Source organism: Rhyacophila brunnea, unplaced genomic scaffold (assembly GCF_057557595.1).
Source record: "Rhyacophila brunnea isolate RB1 unplaced genomic scaffold, BYU_Rbru_1.0 scaffold_136, whole genome shotgun sequence".
NCBI lineage: Eukaryota > Metazoa > Arthropoda > Insecta > Trichoptera > Rhyacophilidae > Rhyacophila > Rhyacophila brunnea.
The window spans coordinates 578,585-594,197 of record NW_028232792.1 but is presented as its reverse complement, the minus strand read 5'-3'; the positions used below and the strand labels follow the sequence as shown (position 1 = coordinate 594,197).

The following is a 15,613-nucleotide window of genomic DNA, read 5'->3' as shown; positions in this document are numbered from 1 at the left end:
CGTAGACATTTTCGGTGACATGCTATGTATTTTGTTTTTGAAATTGTATTTTTCTGTATAAAATTGTACTTATATTTATTATTATTATTATTATATAGTATATTTTCTTCTTTTTTTTGAGAGAGTAATATTTGTTAAAATGTAAATATCATGTTGTGAACGTCTTTAATTTAGATTTGTTATCTCCACAATGTTTTCTATTATTAAATAAATAAATAAATAAATACCTGATTTACAGGGTTGCATTCGGAATAATAGCAGCCGGGTTGAGGGTTATCATAATTGCTTCGCCCTACACCCTCTTGAACCATCTCATTCTCTGAGTCATCCCGCTCGAAATCAGTCTCCAATTTTACACTGGTAGGGTAGATTGAAGGGATCTAAAAAAATACGTTGATTACAGACATAAAAAAGCATATCAATGTCCTATTATGACTATATTATTATAGTGTGCCTGAAACGAATCCGGTGGGGGAATTCCGACCACGAAGTAGATTATTACTTAGGTTCTGCAGCATGTATGCCATATGATGTTGTATTGTAGGCTCCACTACGTACTTGTTAAGGCTAGACTTCAGCTGAGGCATGGTCTAAAATGATCGTGGATAGGCGATGCGCGGCAAAAGACGCGTGCCGAACGAAATATAATTTGTCATAAAAATCCAACATGCGTCCATTTAATGTTATGTTTATTGTTACACTACTAATAATAATAGTATATTCATTGACATGTTTTCTTTTTTAAGTACATATGTAAGTTTTTAAGTACATACATAAGTTTTTTAGTCATCTTTACACGATTTAAGAACATTTTTATCCGACGCCATAACAAAACAAATCGACGTGCAGTCTCCGATTGGCGACTAGTGAGAAATTTTGTTGCACCTACTGTTGAAAATTATTTGCCGTTTCAAGGAAGTACGCTCTTAAGTAACTATAGGGAACCAATTTAATCCTAAAGTCCCAAGTAAGATTTTACTAGCGGACACTTGCTTTTTTTTCAGCAACACAAGTCTCCATACCCGTTCTGCAGACGTATACCATGATGTAAAGACCTTCAATGTTGTGGTGAATGTCCAAGGAGCAACTTACAAAGACCTCGGTACACAGCGTACACTGTGCATGATTCTTATTACAGTCAATCCGCAATGACAAAAGATTTATTCTCCCTCGTAGATAGCAAATCACAAAGGCCGACCGGTGTAAGCGACGGTAGGACCGACTTGTGAATCTCCAACCTTTCAACAGACATATGGCACACCCCTAGATCATAATATGCTTGACATGCTGCAATTACCTACATATAAATTAATCGTAAAACATTGTACAGTAGAAACTCGATTACCCAGAATAATCCGAGTTGAAAATAGTTAGAAAAATCGAAAACTAACAAAAAATCCATTTTACTATTTATATATTTTTCTAGTCAGACTTATAGAAATCTTTTAGAACAAAATAATGATAACATTAGCTACCTACTAACTAAGTTTACTAAATTCCCAATGCGTATGAGTAGATTTCGGATAATATGGCTTGGCACAAAACCATTACAATAACTATATATCATATTGTTCAAAATCAAGAAAACAATAATTATGGTGAAACAAGCAATTTAAGTAGGCCAATTAAAATTCAAAAGGAAGCTGATTTAGCAAAACTAATATAAATATTTATTTAGATTTTACGAAACAAAATATATCAATAGTCACGTAACACACCTGACTAAGCAACTAAAGTTGTAGTCAAATTGAGATGCATGTCACGTCACAGTCATGCTGTTACTTAGAATGATCACCACCTTTCAAAATCATAGCTTATAATAAGTATCTTTAGAATTATCTTCAAATGTGTTAATCTTGCCCATTTTTTGAAAAATAAAAGGCCTAATTCTTGTCAAATTTGGGATCACAGAGATTATCAATAGAATTTTTTATCGTAAATATTTCACTATAATAATGTCGACATAAATTATACTAATGGTTTTATAAATGCGTTTAAAAATTAATAAATGTAAAAAATCTTAACACCACTGCACACGGATGTACTGAAATACGACTATATTCTAGAACATTAGAGCGAGAGGTTCAAAAGAATACTATTTTATGTAATAAAAATACTTTATGCAGTCATCAAATGTTTAAAATAAATATAAAGGATAATAAGGCTTCAAAATTATATAAATAGTTTATCTACAACGTTTAAGGAATGTTCAGAATCATGCTTTGAAAATACAATAAAAGCTGCATTTTGACCTACGCTGAGCATGTCCGCTCTTAACAAACTAATTAATTTTCGTCGCAGAATTTAAACCCTAAAGATTATAAAAATTACAGCTGTTACATCGCCTATTATTTTGTTTAATTAAATTCGGAAAATTCCTTAACTAATTTAATTAAATACCGCCGCTTCATACAAATTATTTTTCAAGTCTCACGTGCGCAGTACATTGTTTTAGGTGGCTTCGCGTCGGTATCCAGGGGATAAATGAAATTCTTGGCAGGGTTATCAAAACTTACTTTAAGAACTGTGACTCGCAACTGTGTTTTTTCTTTAATAAGAGAAAATACCCTTTCTACTGGTGCTTTTCTATCGATTTTTTTAGATTTTCACGCTTTTTTAAATTTTTTACTGTGGGTTTGCTCTCTTTCTAAAAATGGGACATTTCGGCGTCCCAAAGATGTGTTTGGGACAACGGGATAAGCTACCTAAAAAACGCGACGGTCCCATTCAAAACGGGACGTATGGTCACGTTATCTATACTACACGGCGGACTACTGAATTTGATACACGAATAACGGGGAATTATAAAGCTTGATTTTGTGCTCTCGACTTGTAAAAATAACGGCGGATTTTAGTAGTTGTCGGATAAACGAGCGACGGATTACTGAGAGTGTACTGTGTTTTGAATTATTATTAATTATTCATGCTAATTTCAATTAATTTTAACAGTTTCTGCGTGTGCATACGTCAAAATTACTTGCAATATTATATCCATATATTATATCTTGAACATAACCCAACCTGCAGACCATAGATAATCGACAATATTCTTATATAAAATACATAGTGCCAATCATTACAAACAAAAAACGTGATTTTGAGATAATTCGAAAAAGTGTAGACATTTAGAAAATTATAGAAACGTTCAAAATGTCATGCAGGTATCGATACAGTGCGGTTCAGCGAGAGGTGACCTCATTGTTGTTTTGGTGATTTCGGCAGATTTTGCCAACTGACAATGTTCGTTTAAAGGTTCAAAATGTGCTACGGGACGAGGCCATCAGTCTGATAACATTTTAACCACCTAGAAAAACGACATTGCACACTTTTTTCCCGTAGCGACAGCTAAGTATGACGTCACGTGATAGTCCGCGACATGCACCATAATATATTTAGCGCTTAGAATCAAACATGCATTTCATTGTTATTGCAAAATAATAACAAGCAAAAACACACAATGCAGTTTTTCAGTCAATAAATACAAATACCGCGTACTCTGACGGGACACACTCACTTCCCACTTCTTACAAACATTCCGGTACAGTAACGTCGACGTCACTCATTGCGTACCTAATTCGTAGAATTCATATCAGCATTTTTCATTCTTCCTATTATCATCATCATCATCAGCTTGAATCTATCCACTGCTGGATGAAAGCCTCTCCAAGCTGTTTCCACTTCTCTTGGTCCTGTGCATTACGCTGCCACGTATGTCCGCAGAACTTTATCATTTCATCGATCCAGCGGCCTCTAGGTCTACCTTGCGGACGTTTTGTACTTCTTGGATACCACTGGAAGACTAGATTTGTTCAACAATTGTCTCTTCTCCGAGCTTTGTGTCCAGCCCATCTCCATTTAAGGCTTTTAATAAACTCTATTACATCACAAACCCTTGTATTCTTCTTTATCCACTCATTCCTCTATTTGTCTTTTCGCGTTATGCCCAGAATGCACCTCTTCATACCACGTTGTGCTACTCTAAGTTTCTGGATCTCTCTCTTACTTAGGGTCCATGTTTCACACGCATATGTGATCACAGGAAGCACACGCTCGTTGAACACTTTGCGCTTTAGGCACAGTGGAAGATCACTTTTGAGACATTATTCAGGCGGCCAAAAGCACTCCAGCCTAGCTTTTCCCTGCGAACAATTTCATCAAATATACATCCATCTATAGACGTTTGTTGTCCCAGATAGATGTAGCTTTTCACCTGTTCGAGCTGAGTGCCATTGACGAGGATCTATTTTTGGCCCGCAAAGCATTTGAACATGACTTTCGTCTTTGTTACATTTATTTTCAAACATACTTCCTACTAGCCGACTTATTTTCAAATCTTCTACGGCTTTCCCACTTTTCGTGTAATTTAAAGCATGGGTTACTTCCCAGGATGTGATTTCGGAAGTATAGTCTTCCGAATTTCCATTTCTCTGAAGATCTAAATCTATAGTCGTATTGTCAGTGTCATCACTGTAGAGATCGCTGTAGAACTCTTCAACTCGGCTTAATTCTTCCTATAATCATTCATAATTTTCTTATCTGCGAAATTTGAATCAGATAGTATTCAATTGTAACCTTGTAATATCATATTGATATTTTTTTATGTGGGAGAAAAAACTGGTTAAATTACATTGTCAGACGCATTGTATCATTATAACCTCACCTACCCATATCCTTATCCTCGACCCCATAGATGTATCAACGATCCGTAAAAATCCGTAGTTAATCGTGAATATGTTTTAGCAGAAATACGGTACCTAAGACATTTTAAATAATTTAGTCTGGATATCGACTGATGAAACTATAAATTCATATGAGTGATACAAAGCAAATTTAATAATTGGAAAGTATACAACTGAATCCTCTACTCCACATTTAGCCTGTGAAGGGCTGCGAAAAACAAATCACGCCACTATTGCCCGATTCATAATAATTAATGATTCCAACAAATTTTTGTTTCCCAATTTTTGTATGAATGACCAACCGTGTCCGGAAACTTATATGTATGTATGCAGTTCGCCGTATACCTATATTATGATGTATCGGAAATAAATGGTCGTATATTAAAGACCGTCCAACCTCTTTGGGTCGGATATTACTGACATAAAATTCATGTCTAAATAAAACACGCAAAGAATCCAATTATCACATAAACTTGCACATATGTTTTTGTTCATATCACGTGTGAAACTAAAACTATACTTACCTACCATTCGCTTACCCTGAATCCATGGTAATAATTAAAGTCTAAGCCAGGGGTAATCAACCTGCTCCCTACCGCCCACTAATGGGCGTTCCAGCTTTAATGGTGGGCGCTAGGGGTTTTAAAACATTTTCATTATGTTTTCCTAATATTTCCTGTGACAATTTAAATTTCAGAAAATATGCTATTTGTATCGCCCTCGCATAAGTTTAGTTCACGTTACGTAGGTGAAACTAAATGGCTCTATATGTATGCAAACTATAAATAAAAAGATAAATTTAACTGCAGTTAGTTGTTTTATAAAGATTTATTCTGCCAAACTTAGCGAAAGTCTGATATAAAGTATTTGGTAAGTAATTATTATTATATGCTTTAACTTGCTAACTTGCTTTAACTTTCTGAATTTTATAAAGTAAAGGTACTCTGCGACACTTCGTACCCTTGAGGCACAGCCTCAAGGGTTTCGTCGCCGTGGCCGGCCCTCCCTCAACTTACAGCGGTGCTTAAGAGCGACCTACGTGCTGCAGATCTGACATGGCGGGAGGCGCAAGAGTTGGCGAAGGACCGAGGGAAGTGGTGCCAACTTATGCTTACCCCATGCTTCAATTTGGGACGTGACAGGGTGGAAGAAGAAGAAGAATAAGAAAGGTCCTCCTTCCTACTTTATAAATCACCATTACTGTGGAACCGGTGGGCGGTTTGAAAATTTTACCACTAAAAGAGAAACAAAAGTGGGCGGTAGGTATAAAAAGGTTGACAACCCCTGGTTTAAACCAACCGAAATAAACCCCTTCATCTCAGTACGTACATGCATTCATTGTTCAAGTTTCATAGAATATTGTGTATCTACCTGATTTACTGGTTTCCATTCCGAATATGAGCAACCGGGTTGAGGGTCCTCATGAATGCTTTGGCGTATTGTGTCTTCAACATACACCTCTTTAAAATCAACTCCCTGAAAATTAATATCAGATGTTTTAGTGGGCAGGAGTGTTGAAAGGTTCTGAATAATATTGATTTATTTGGTTTAGAGTATTTGACACCCCGTGTTAATAATCGGTTCTTGTCTGTTTAGTGGAAGCTGAAATATACTGTCGGGTGTCGGTTAGGTTAGGTTAACATTCTTGAATTCGTGGATTCTTGCCGAAATTTATTATGAAAATTGCTGCTGTTCACGCCTGGCTTTCAGTAGACAAACGTGTACTTACCTAACATTCTACTATAATAAAAAACATCATAAAACATGAAATATTGAAACATTATAACCTTGAAGTTCAAACTTTGAAGCCAATATCGATCCAGCGGCCTCTTGCGGACGTTTTGTTCCTCTTAGATACCACTGGATGACTAAATTTGTCCAACGATTGTTCCTTCGAGCTATGTATCCAACCATTACTCACTGAAGAAGGAAGCCGATACATTACACGACTGGTCCTACTTTTCACCCCTCCCGTTGTCTATGGATGACCTATAGAGTGCTCATAGTGACGCGCCTGTCGTGTTCACTTGTCGGAGTATTCTTAGTTTCAGATTTCTTTCAGATTATTTTAACGTACCTTGGAGACCTTGGAGTTCATCTGATTTAGTGGTTATGTGTGATTAATAATTGAAAGTGACGATCAAAGTGAGTAAACTTCTTCTGTGTATAATAATATCATAATACACTAGGAAGTTTGTCAATGCGACAGTCGATTCTAAACGACAATAACTAACAACTTATTTATACTCTTGTAGTCATTATAGTATACCAAACTCTACTTGCATGTACGTTATCAATAAATAGTATGGCAGTGGACCACTCGTTGCTTGTGCAAAAAGTTATGCTCAGGCTTTAATAATATGTATAAAGATGGCGATTTATGAACATCAATTTTTTTCAGTTTCTTATATGATTTACAATATTTCCCACCAATGCATTGATAATGTTTATCATAAGAGAGATCGCAATTTAATCAATCACACAAATATTAGCGATTGAAATAAAACAAACACTAATTTAACAGGTATGTTTTTATAATAAATAAGCTCTGAAAAACTAACCTCGGCAGCGTGGCCGGGATTATCGGCATACTCTTGTTTGATGCAAGTATTTGGCTCCGGGTTATTTCCCTGTAAGGACACATCGAACCACTGTTGCTCATCTGCATCAGGTTTAAAGTCACCTGCTTCACGTTTTACGTCCATCTTACGAATTGAAATCGCTTTTTTTAGAGATTATCGTGTCACACGAACGGAATGTAAGTCCTGACAGACCAGAATTTGGCAGACGTGATAGTAGACAAACAATACCATAGACAAGAGATAGAACATAATTTTGATTGTCACGTCATTACATTCGATTTATTATGGAAAGATTGCTTTCTTCTGATTCATTTTGATTACGAATTAAATACCTACCTAGAATTGTATTAAAGATAACAATAATTCTCCAACACACTAGAATTTACTGACATTTTGTCCTTATTACAATAAGTTTGAATGTGGAGGTCAATAATATTTAGAAAATGTTTAAATCAACGAAATGCAACATCAATTATTATAGATACCTACCAACCTATATAATTTAGGAAGTATTATTTTTAAAAAAATCGGTGTGTGTAGTTATGTAAGTACGCGCATTAGAAGTTATACTTCTTTGGCGTAGGTAACAAAACAAAAACAAAACTTGTGCTAAACTAGATTCTTTGACTAGCTCTTAATAATTATCTTATTAAACTACACACTCAAGAAAAAGGACCGCTTATTGGAACGCCGTTGGTTTATTTCTAAACACTTTAACTTATATTAGGTACTAAATTATATACTTAATAGTTTCTTGTTGTTTTTATTTTTAAGGTATCAACTGTCACTCGTTTAATAGTTTGTTTACGTAAGGAATTGCAAATGGCCGACAATAATAATTTCACTGCCTAGGCAACGGAACAATTCTAAACTATAATTATTATACTGTATAATCGTCACGTTTGCAGTATCATGCTATGGCGTAAAGGTAGTGCGTTCGGCTGATAACCGAACAATCGGCGGTTCGAATCCAATGGAGTGCGTTTTTTTTTCGCGTGAAAAAATAAATTATGTGTTACCTACATGTCACACGCCAAAAATTTTCCCAAACGCACCAAAAGAAGTATAACTTCAAAAAGTAATAAATAATAGTAACTAAGTACTTACCTTTTATATTATAATAAATAGTTCACATAGGTAATTAGCTTGGCGTGCATCCTCTAGAACAGTGCTCCGCAACCGGTGTGCCGCGGCACACTGGTGTGCCGCGAGACGATGCTAGGTGTGTCGCGGTACATTGCTCCCAAAACAATACAAATAATTTTAAGATAAGGATCTCTACAAATGTACCAAAGGACCTACCAGACCACCATTGAAAACAAACAATTAATTTTGAATCCGTTTCAAAAATATTTAACTTTAACTTGCAAAAGAAATTTCATAGAAGATTCTATAGAAGCGCTTTCCCTATAAATTCGAGAGGAATTGGTTGAATTGAGAAACGACGGGACGCTAAAACTGAACTTCGCCGATGTTCCATTGGCTATTTTCAGGATTTCGGTTAATAAAGAATATCCTCGGATTTCCGACAAGGCTATCGCAGTTCAGCTCTCATTTTATACGACATATCTAGGTGAGCAAAGTTTTTCAACTCAAGTTATAATTAAAAATAATAAGCAGTCTTGCTTGAAGGGTCTTGACTGACGGCTTCGGGTTACTCTTTCAAATATCAAGTCAAAATAATATATAAAACTTTTCATTGAAAAAAGCTAAGTTATCACATTAATTAGTTATTGATAATACAAATACATGGCAATCTGTACACTTAGTTCTTCGTCGTGTATTATGTTGTTTGTATATTTAATTATTTACCAAATAGAAAAACATAATATACTAATGTAATTATAGCGCATGGCCTTTACAAGGGGAAGCTGACAGGGCTCTCTGGGGGCCCAGGCTCAGGGAAGACTGGTGTGGCAGGTCAACCAGATAAGTGAGATAAACATAAATTACAATTTTGCTAGAAAGGTAAAAAAGTCGCCTGCGGCGCTATTTTACTACGCTGGTATTAATATTTTAAAACATACGATTGTAAGATACAATTTATTATTATGTCAATGCTCGACAAATAATAAAATTGTTCTCAACCCGACAGCTAACCATAATTCAAGTGGATGTATTTATAAATACAAAAAATCTCTAAACTTACAATCAACACCATTTGAAAAACGCTATTTTAGGGTATCACACTGTCTTTAACCTTAGCGATAGGTAGAGGGCCCGCCAAAGATCCTGGCCTGGGGTCCCTCTTTAGGAAGTGGGGTCCATGTTTTGGTGTATAAATTGTTTTACGTGTGGTGTACCGTGGAATTCTCGGAAGAACTTTGGTGAAAAGGTTGCGGAGCACTGCTCTAGAACACTCTCATTTTCTGAGTCAACCCGCTCGAAATCATTTTCCAATTGTATATTGGTAAGTGTATTTTTAAGGGATTTTATAAAAATATAAAAAGCATAATATTATCAGTGTCTTCTTATGACTATAATAATAGTGTGCCTATAATATTAGATATATTATGTAGATTAGGTAGGTGACACTAGCGAAGAGTGGAGGTAGGCTGTTACGATCCGATAAAAATAGTGCAAACCAAACTTTGTCAGTCAAAATATGTGGGTTGGTGTAGTTATGCTTTCATTAAAATAAGACTAGGTACTTTGTGTGGATACTTAGTGTTGGCTAGTTTATAAAATTCAATTAAACCCTACCTAATCCAAGCCATAGTAGGTAGATAATGCATAGTCAAAAAATATGTGTTAATGTATGGTTTAATAGTATAATTATTTAGATATTTTTGTCGATAATGGTTTCGTTGGGCAGGGCTTACGGAATTGTAAGAAACGTAACCTAGACCATCTATATTTTTATTTATGTATCCTTATTTTTTCTACAAAAACGAATATTATGAAGCTAGTATGACCGAAAAAGACATCATAATAATATCATACTTACCAACCTAAACTTTACTATAATGGTTTAGGTTTAGGCATATAATCTGCAAATATTGTGTTCTTAGTTCAATGAAAGTAAAATATAACTAAGTACCTATTTCCCTGGTTTTTATTAGTTTGGTGGTTGATTGGATGTCGTTTGTTCCATTAATCTTATCACAGTGGCAATACATTTCAGATCTGATTCACATTCTTTCACATCTTACAATCATAACAGAAGAGAGAAGAGGAGAATATAGAATATAATAATAATAATAACAGAAAAAAAATCAAAACATACATAAGTACAATAATTTAATACAGAAAAAAAATTAAAAACAAAAAACATACCTACAATTTTACACAGAAAAATAAAGTTTCTAAAACAAAAGACAAAGTACATCATTGAAAATGTTTATGTCTTTAGGGAGCGCATTTACTAATTTGCACCCCTCGCTAATGGTGCCTGATAGGCTTGACACGAGGAAACGGTTCCGATCCAGAATAAATCATGGCTGCGACCATTATAATTGACAGGCGCATGTTAATTCAAATTAGGATACTAGGGTTGGAAACCATCCCTCGATCCCATGATAACCTAACCTAATCTTAAAAAGAGCAGTGACGGTTTTCTATAAAACGAACTGTCATTAGAATGTATCGATATGTTATTTCAAAAAATAGAAGCATAAAAAATCCTGACCATTTAACTATTGTTGTACCTAGGTATTGTTTTACCCATTGTAATACATATTATAATAGGCGAAATTGTCACGAGGTGCTTCGAAACCTATCAGCGCTACATGTTGTCTAAGTAGAATGTTAGATTCTTGTGGCAGTGCTTCAGGTGACTCAGGTGTTTGTTTCGTTACCTACTGTCAAATTTAATGACACCAATACTGTTCCAAAGTGATGTCGTCGTGGCCACAATGCCGGAGGAATCTGTTCTCTCTCTACTTAAAACCGCAACTGTTTTGATAGCAGGTTTCGTGGAAATGTTCTTTTTCTCAGTAGATAGTGTGTAGGTATGTCAATTTATATATTTTTAGAGTATTTGTCTGTTTAGTTTAACATAGCCGAAAATATATTAAGTATTGAGTATTGAAAAATCGTTCAATATCGTAAATCATATTTTTTCTTCATAGGGTTTTTAATATTATCGCTCACTTATTGTAATGCAAACCAAAAACCGATGTGCCGATATTGGCAATAGGCGATAATACAGTCACTATGCACCATATACGTCATCCTCACTGAAATCATTTGCGCCCGGACAATATATTTAGTTTACTTAAAATTAACCCAAAGCTTAGTATGAAATAAAGCCATTAAAAAACAACTTAAACCGTGCTAATAGTTTTAGCCAGAATAGTCCCAGAATCCCCGGTCCTAAGTCCCGGGTAAAATGACATCATATTGGTCTGAGTAGAGAGCAATTACAGATTTGAATTATGGTTTGTTATTATACACGTTGTAGCTTACTACTTGTCGTTCACGGTCAAATTATGTTTAGTATCATATTTAGCAATCTCGTATGTAAAATGCCTGTAAAACTAAAAACAATAGAATTCATTATTTTCTAAATTTAAAATCGGTAAGAAATACAATGTCGGTGAGATATTTTGATTTATGTGTACTCCAATTTAAATCAGTGAAGATAAAAATAATTTTGCTACCTACCGCATTTCTGGAAAATTAATATTTCATTATCCTGTGTGTTGACTAAACGCGAAACGATGTCGGTTATTGTCGGTTTAACGTCTTAAACTTGTAATTTGTAATGTCCACAATATGTAAAAAAAATTAAAATTGAAAAAATAAATAAATTAAAATTGAAAATATAGAAAAATATTAATTCATGAATAATTCTAGTGATGAGCTAATAAATCTTAACACCATTTCACTTAATGCATTTTCATAATAATCATTATTCAACAGTGTACAGATTGCTAAATATACCTAAAGTACTTTTATAGAATAAGATAGTTTCCGTTAAAAATAAGAGGTATTTATCTACTATAAGAGATACAATCGTTTCTTAAAACTAATCCAATAAAGATTTAAGTAAATCGCATCATGTTTTATTAAAAATTTAAATATAGAGGTAATTTCCCAAATATCAATAACCTTTTGTCAAATCAACAACAACGCCGAATTGATTTCATTTTTCAATAAGGTAAGTTTCCAGCGCACCCTCAAAAATAACAATCCAAAAAATCACCGGCCGCCACTGATTCCATCGTGTACAAATTACTTGTTATGTCATTTAACACTTTCTACAGTCACAATTACGATAACAATTATTATTAGGTACTAAAAAATCTATTAAAATCTGAAATAAGCACACTGGTGTACGTATGAATTTTAACAAGAAATAAAAATGTATAGGATAGCTTATTTATAAAATAGAAATAGTTCCAGGTTTAGTATTTATTCGGATTTCACAGAGTTTAATTAAAAATATCGGAGAGTACTTCAAACGGTACTTACACGAAAATAGATTAACAAGATAAGACTTAAAGATTAAAACCACACTTATAGAAACGAATCTTGATAGTGTAAACAACAGAAAGCCATGGATAATATCCATACAGCCGAAAGCAAAGGAGTCTAAAAAATCTCTTCTAGACCCTCTCCACCATAAGGCCGTACTTCAACGATTGCTGGGCCCAAACGATAGATCCACTCTCAAGTCTGCATCTAACTAAGAAGTTATAGAGAATTTTTAGTACCGTAACATCCGAAAAGACCCGGGAAGTACGCTAGACAAAGCACAACTGTTTTAGCGCCTTTTCACAAATGGTATCCATATGACCACTAAATGTAAGTTTATTGTCAAATATAATTTCAAGATCCCTTACAGATGATATTCCCGCAAGAACTCTGCCATGCATCGAATACTGGAACAACAATACTCGCGAGGCTTTAGTAAACCATCTTCAATCTAATATATTATCTATATCAAGTTAAAGTTGACGACAATCGTCCAAGGTGATAACTTTCATGAAGAGTTTCAAGTCATCAGCAAACAATATAAACATAGCATTTTTAATTACCAATGCTATGTCATTTATAAAAAACGGGAACAGTAATGGCCTCAAAATTGAGTCCTGAGGCACACCAGAAAATGTTTTAAATGTCTGTGACTGATAGAGGGTGTACGATTCCTAAAATAACTCCCGAATAACGCGAGAAATCGTTTAACGGCCTGCTCCAAACCCATGCTGCTCATTCATTATAGATGATCAGCGCCACCTTTAGATTAATACTTGTGTCGGCAATGAAATGACTCAATCCTCGGAGAAATCATACTGTGCATGATCATCTTAAGAACTTTTGCTTGTGCATAGAGAATGGCTACCGGCCTATAGTTTTTCACTGATGACTCCGTACTCCTCTTATGAATTAGAGTAACCTTCGACATCATCCATGCTTCCGGAAAGATACCCGTCTCCATTGCCAGGTTGAATATAATATATGAAAGTGGCACTTGACAAAGTCAATACAGCCCTTTAAAAAAAATCTTGGGACATAATATGCGGCCCCTAAGAGCGAGTATTCTTATTTTTTTTAATAAATCTAAACACGTCACTCTCATCAATAATTGGAAAGATGTCAACGGATTGGGCACCGCATTATCGTTTTCTCTACATATAAGCATACAAGGGGCCTTGCCCCCCCAAAAACATTGAAATTGTAAGCCAATAGATTAGACAAATAAAAACACGGCAAAAAATGATTTGTAATAATTCTCCATCACCCTTTTAGAAATTTTTTTTAGATTTTAATTTCTAACACAAAAATTTCTGAACACTAATGTCAGGTTTTTTTAGAAACCCAATACCTAAGGGAACTGTCAAAAAAATCTCGGTGTCCACCCGAATTCCGGAGTGGTGTAGGTCATGGCTGGGGAGGGCTGACAGGGCTCTAGCCTGTGGGCCCGGGCTGTGGGGGGCCCAGCGTGTCGGGTTGACCAGATAAGTGAGATAAACACACATCATAAATATGCTTTAACAGTAAAAAAATCGCCAATAATTCACTGTATAAGTACCCTTAATTTTAACTAAAACACAATTTGAAAAACGTTAATGTAGTGTTTCACACTGCATTTAATCTTAGCGGTAGGTAGGGGGGCCGCCAAATATCCTAGCCTGAGGGCCCGTTTCAGGATGTGGGGACCATGGTATAGGTACACCGAGTGCAATAGACAAAAGACCGATAAACGAGAAATTAAGCTGTGAAGAAGAAAAAGAGTCTATGGAACTAATTTACATTCTCCTCCTCGCCCCCCCCCCCCCCCAATATTAAATCCTGGGTGCGCCACTGCCAAGGGAAGAAAAAGAACAAATTATTCAATTGAACGAACCTGATGTATTGGTATGTAATCTGAACCCGGTTGAGGATCTTCAACATCACATAATGGGTCTATTACATCTTCAATAATCTCGCGCTTGACGACGGATAGTTGATCATCCGTCTCAGGTTTTATATTAGAGAGGTCCGCTAATAGCTGATAGTGAAATAAACATTATGGTTAACACAGTAAAACCACTTTCAGTTCACGTAACTTCATAGAATATCCATATAACAATGTATACTAATAAGTATAGTCAAAATGAATTAGAAGATAACCTGCCCTAACCTAGATCACAAATTTATCGTAGCTGTCAAAATGTATAATCAAATTATTTTTTAAATCAACGTTTAATATCATTGTATGTCTCTACGCAGTTTATAAAAAAACAACATATTATTATTCCACACTAATCTTTATTATTTCAAATTTTAAAAAATCAGTTTCAAAAAAACTAACCTCGAAATTGCAACTTGAAACGTCGGCATACTCCTGTTTTACATGAGTGCCAACTTCCGGGCTGTTTGGGAGGCTAGTCTGCGTATCAAACAGAAGCTTGACTTCTTCTTCAGATTGTTCTCCATCATATTCTCGCTTTCCATCCATGTTAATGGTAAATATGTCAGGAAGACCGTGACAAACAGGATCCGTTCAAGGTAAGTACATTAATTTAAGGGAAGTGTTGCCGCAATACGTAATTATTTATTATTAATGGCCGAAATACTGAAAGGTCTATTCCGTGGAAGCGATCAAATAATAAACTGTGTTTTATTGGATTTAAGTTTTGTACTATTCTATTTTAGTAGGTAGTTTTTTCCCATTCGGTTTTGCCTTTCAATATTTTCAAACACTACCAGTATTCACCAATGGCAAATACACACTAACAGCGTATCTATACTGTAATACACATAACTATTGGGCGTCTCCCGATAGTCTAAGGCCATCATCCCACGGCGCAAACTGAAATCTGATGGAACTGGTTTGTGAAGGAAAGAAAATATGATTTTTCACCGAAATCTAATGATGTTGGTACTACTGTTTTACGGTGACTGGAAACTTCAGAGACCGCGCGA

General features: G+C 35.1%; 1 protein-coding gene and 1 long non-coding RNA gene across 2 annotated transcripts; both read right to left on the bottom strand.

The window, feature by feature from the left end:
* Nucleotides 1-253: 253 nt before the first annotated feature.
* Nucleotides 254-7,352, bottom strand: LOC147076018 (uncharacterized). Its single transcript, XR_015069916.1, has 3 exons — nt 7,241-7,352; nt 6,051-6,155; nt 254-380 (listed from the first exon to the last, which is right to left on the bottom strand). It is a non-coding gene; the product is annotated as an uncharacterized LOC147076018 (long non-coding RNA).
* A 4,828-nt stretch (nt 7,353-12,180) lies between these two features.
* On the bottom strand, nt 12,181-15,219 carry LOC147076017 (uncharacterized). The gene is made up of 3 exons (XM_085941749.1): nt 15,000-15,219; nt 14,553-14,696; nt 12,181-12,890 (listed from the first exon to the last, which is right to left on the bottom strand). The coding sequence occupies exons 1-3, from the start codon at nt 15,144-15,146 to the stop codon at nt 12,840-12,842; spliced, it is 342 nt and encodes a 113-aa protein (XP_085797875.1). The 5' UTR covers nt 15,147-15,219; the 3' UTR covers nt 12,181-12,839.
* Between the last annotated feature and the right edge of the window lie 394 nt (nt 15,220-15,613).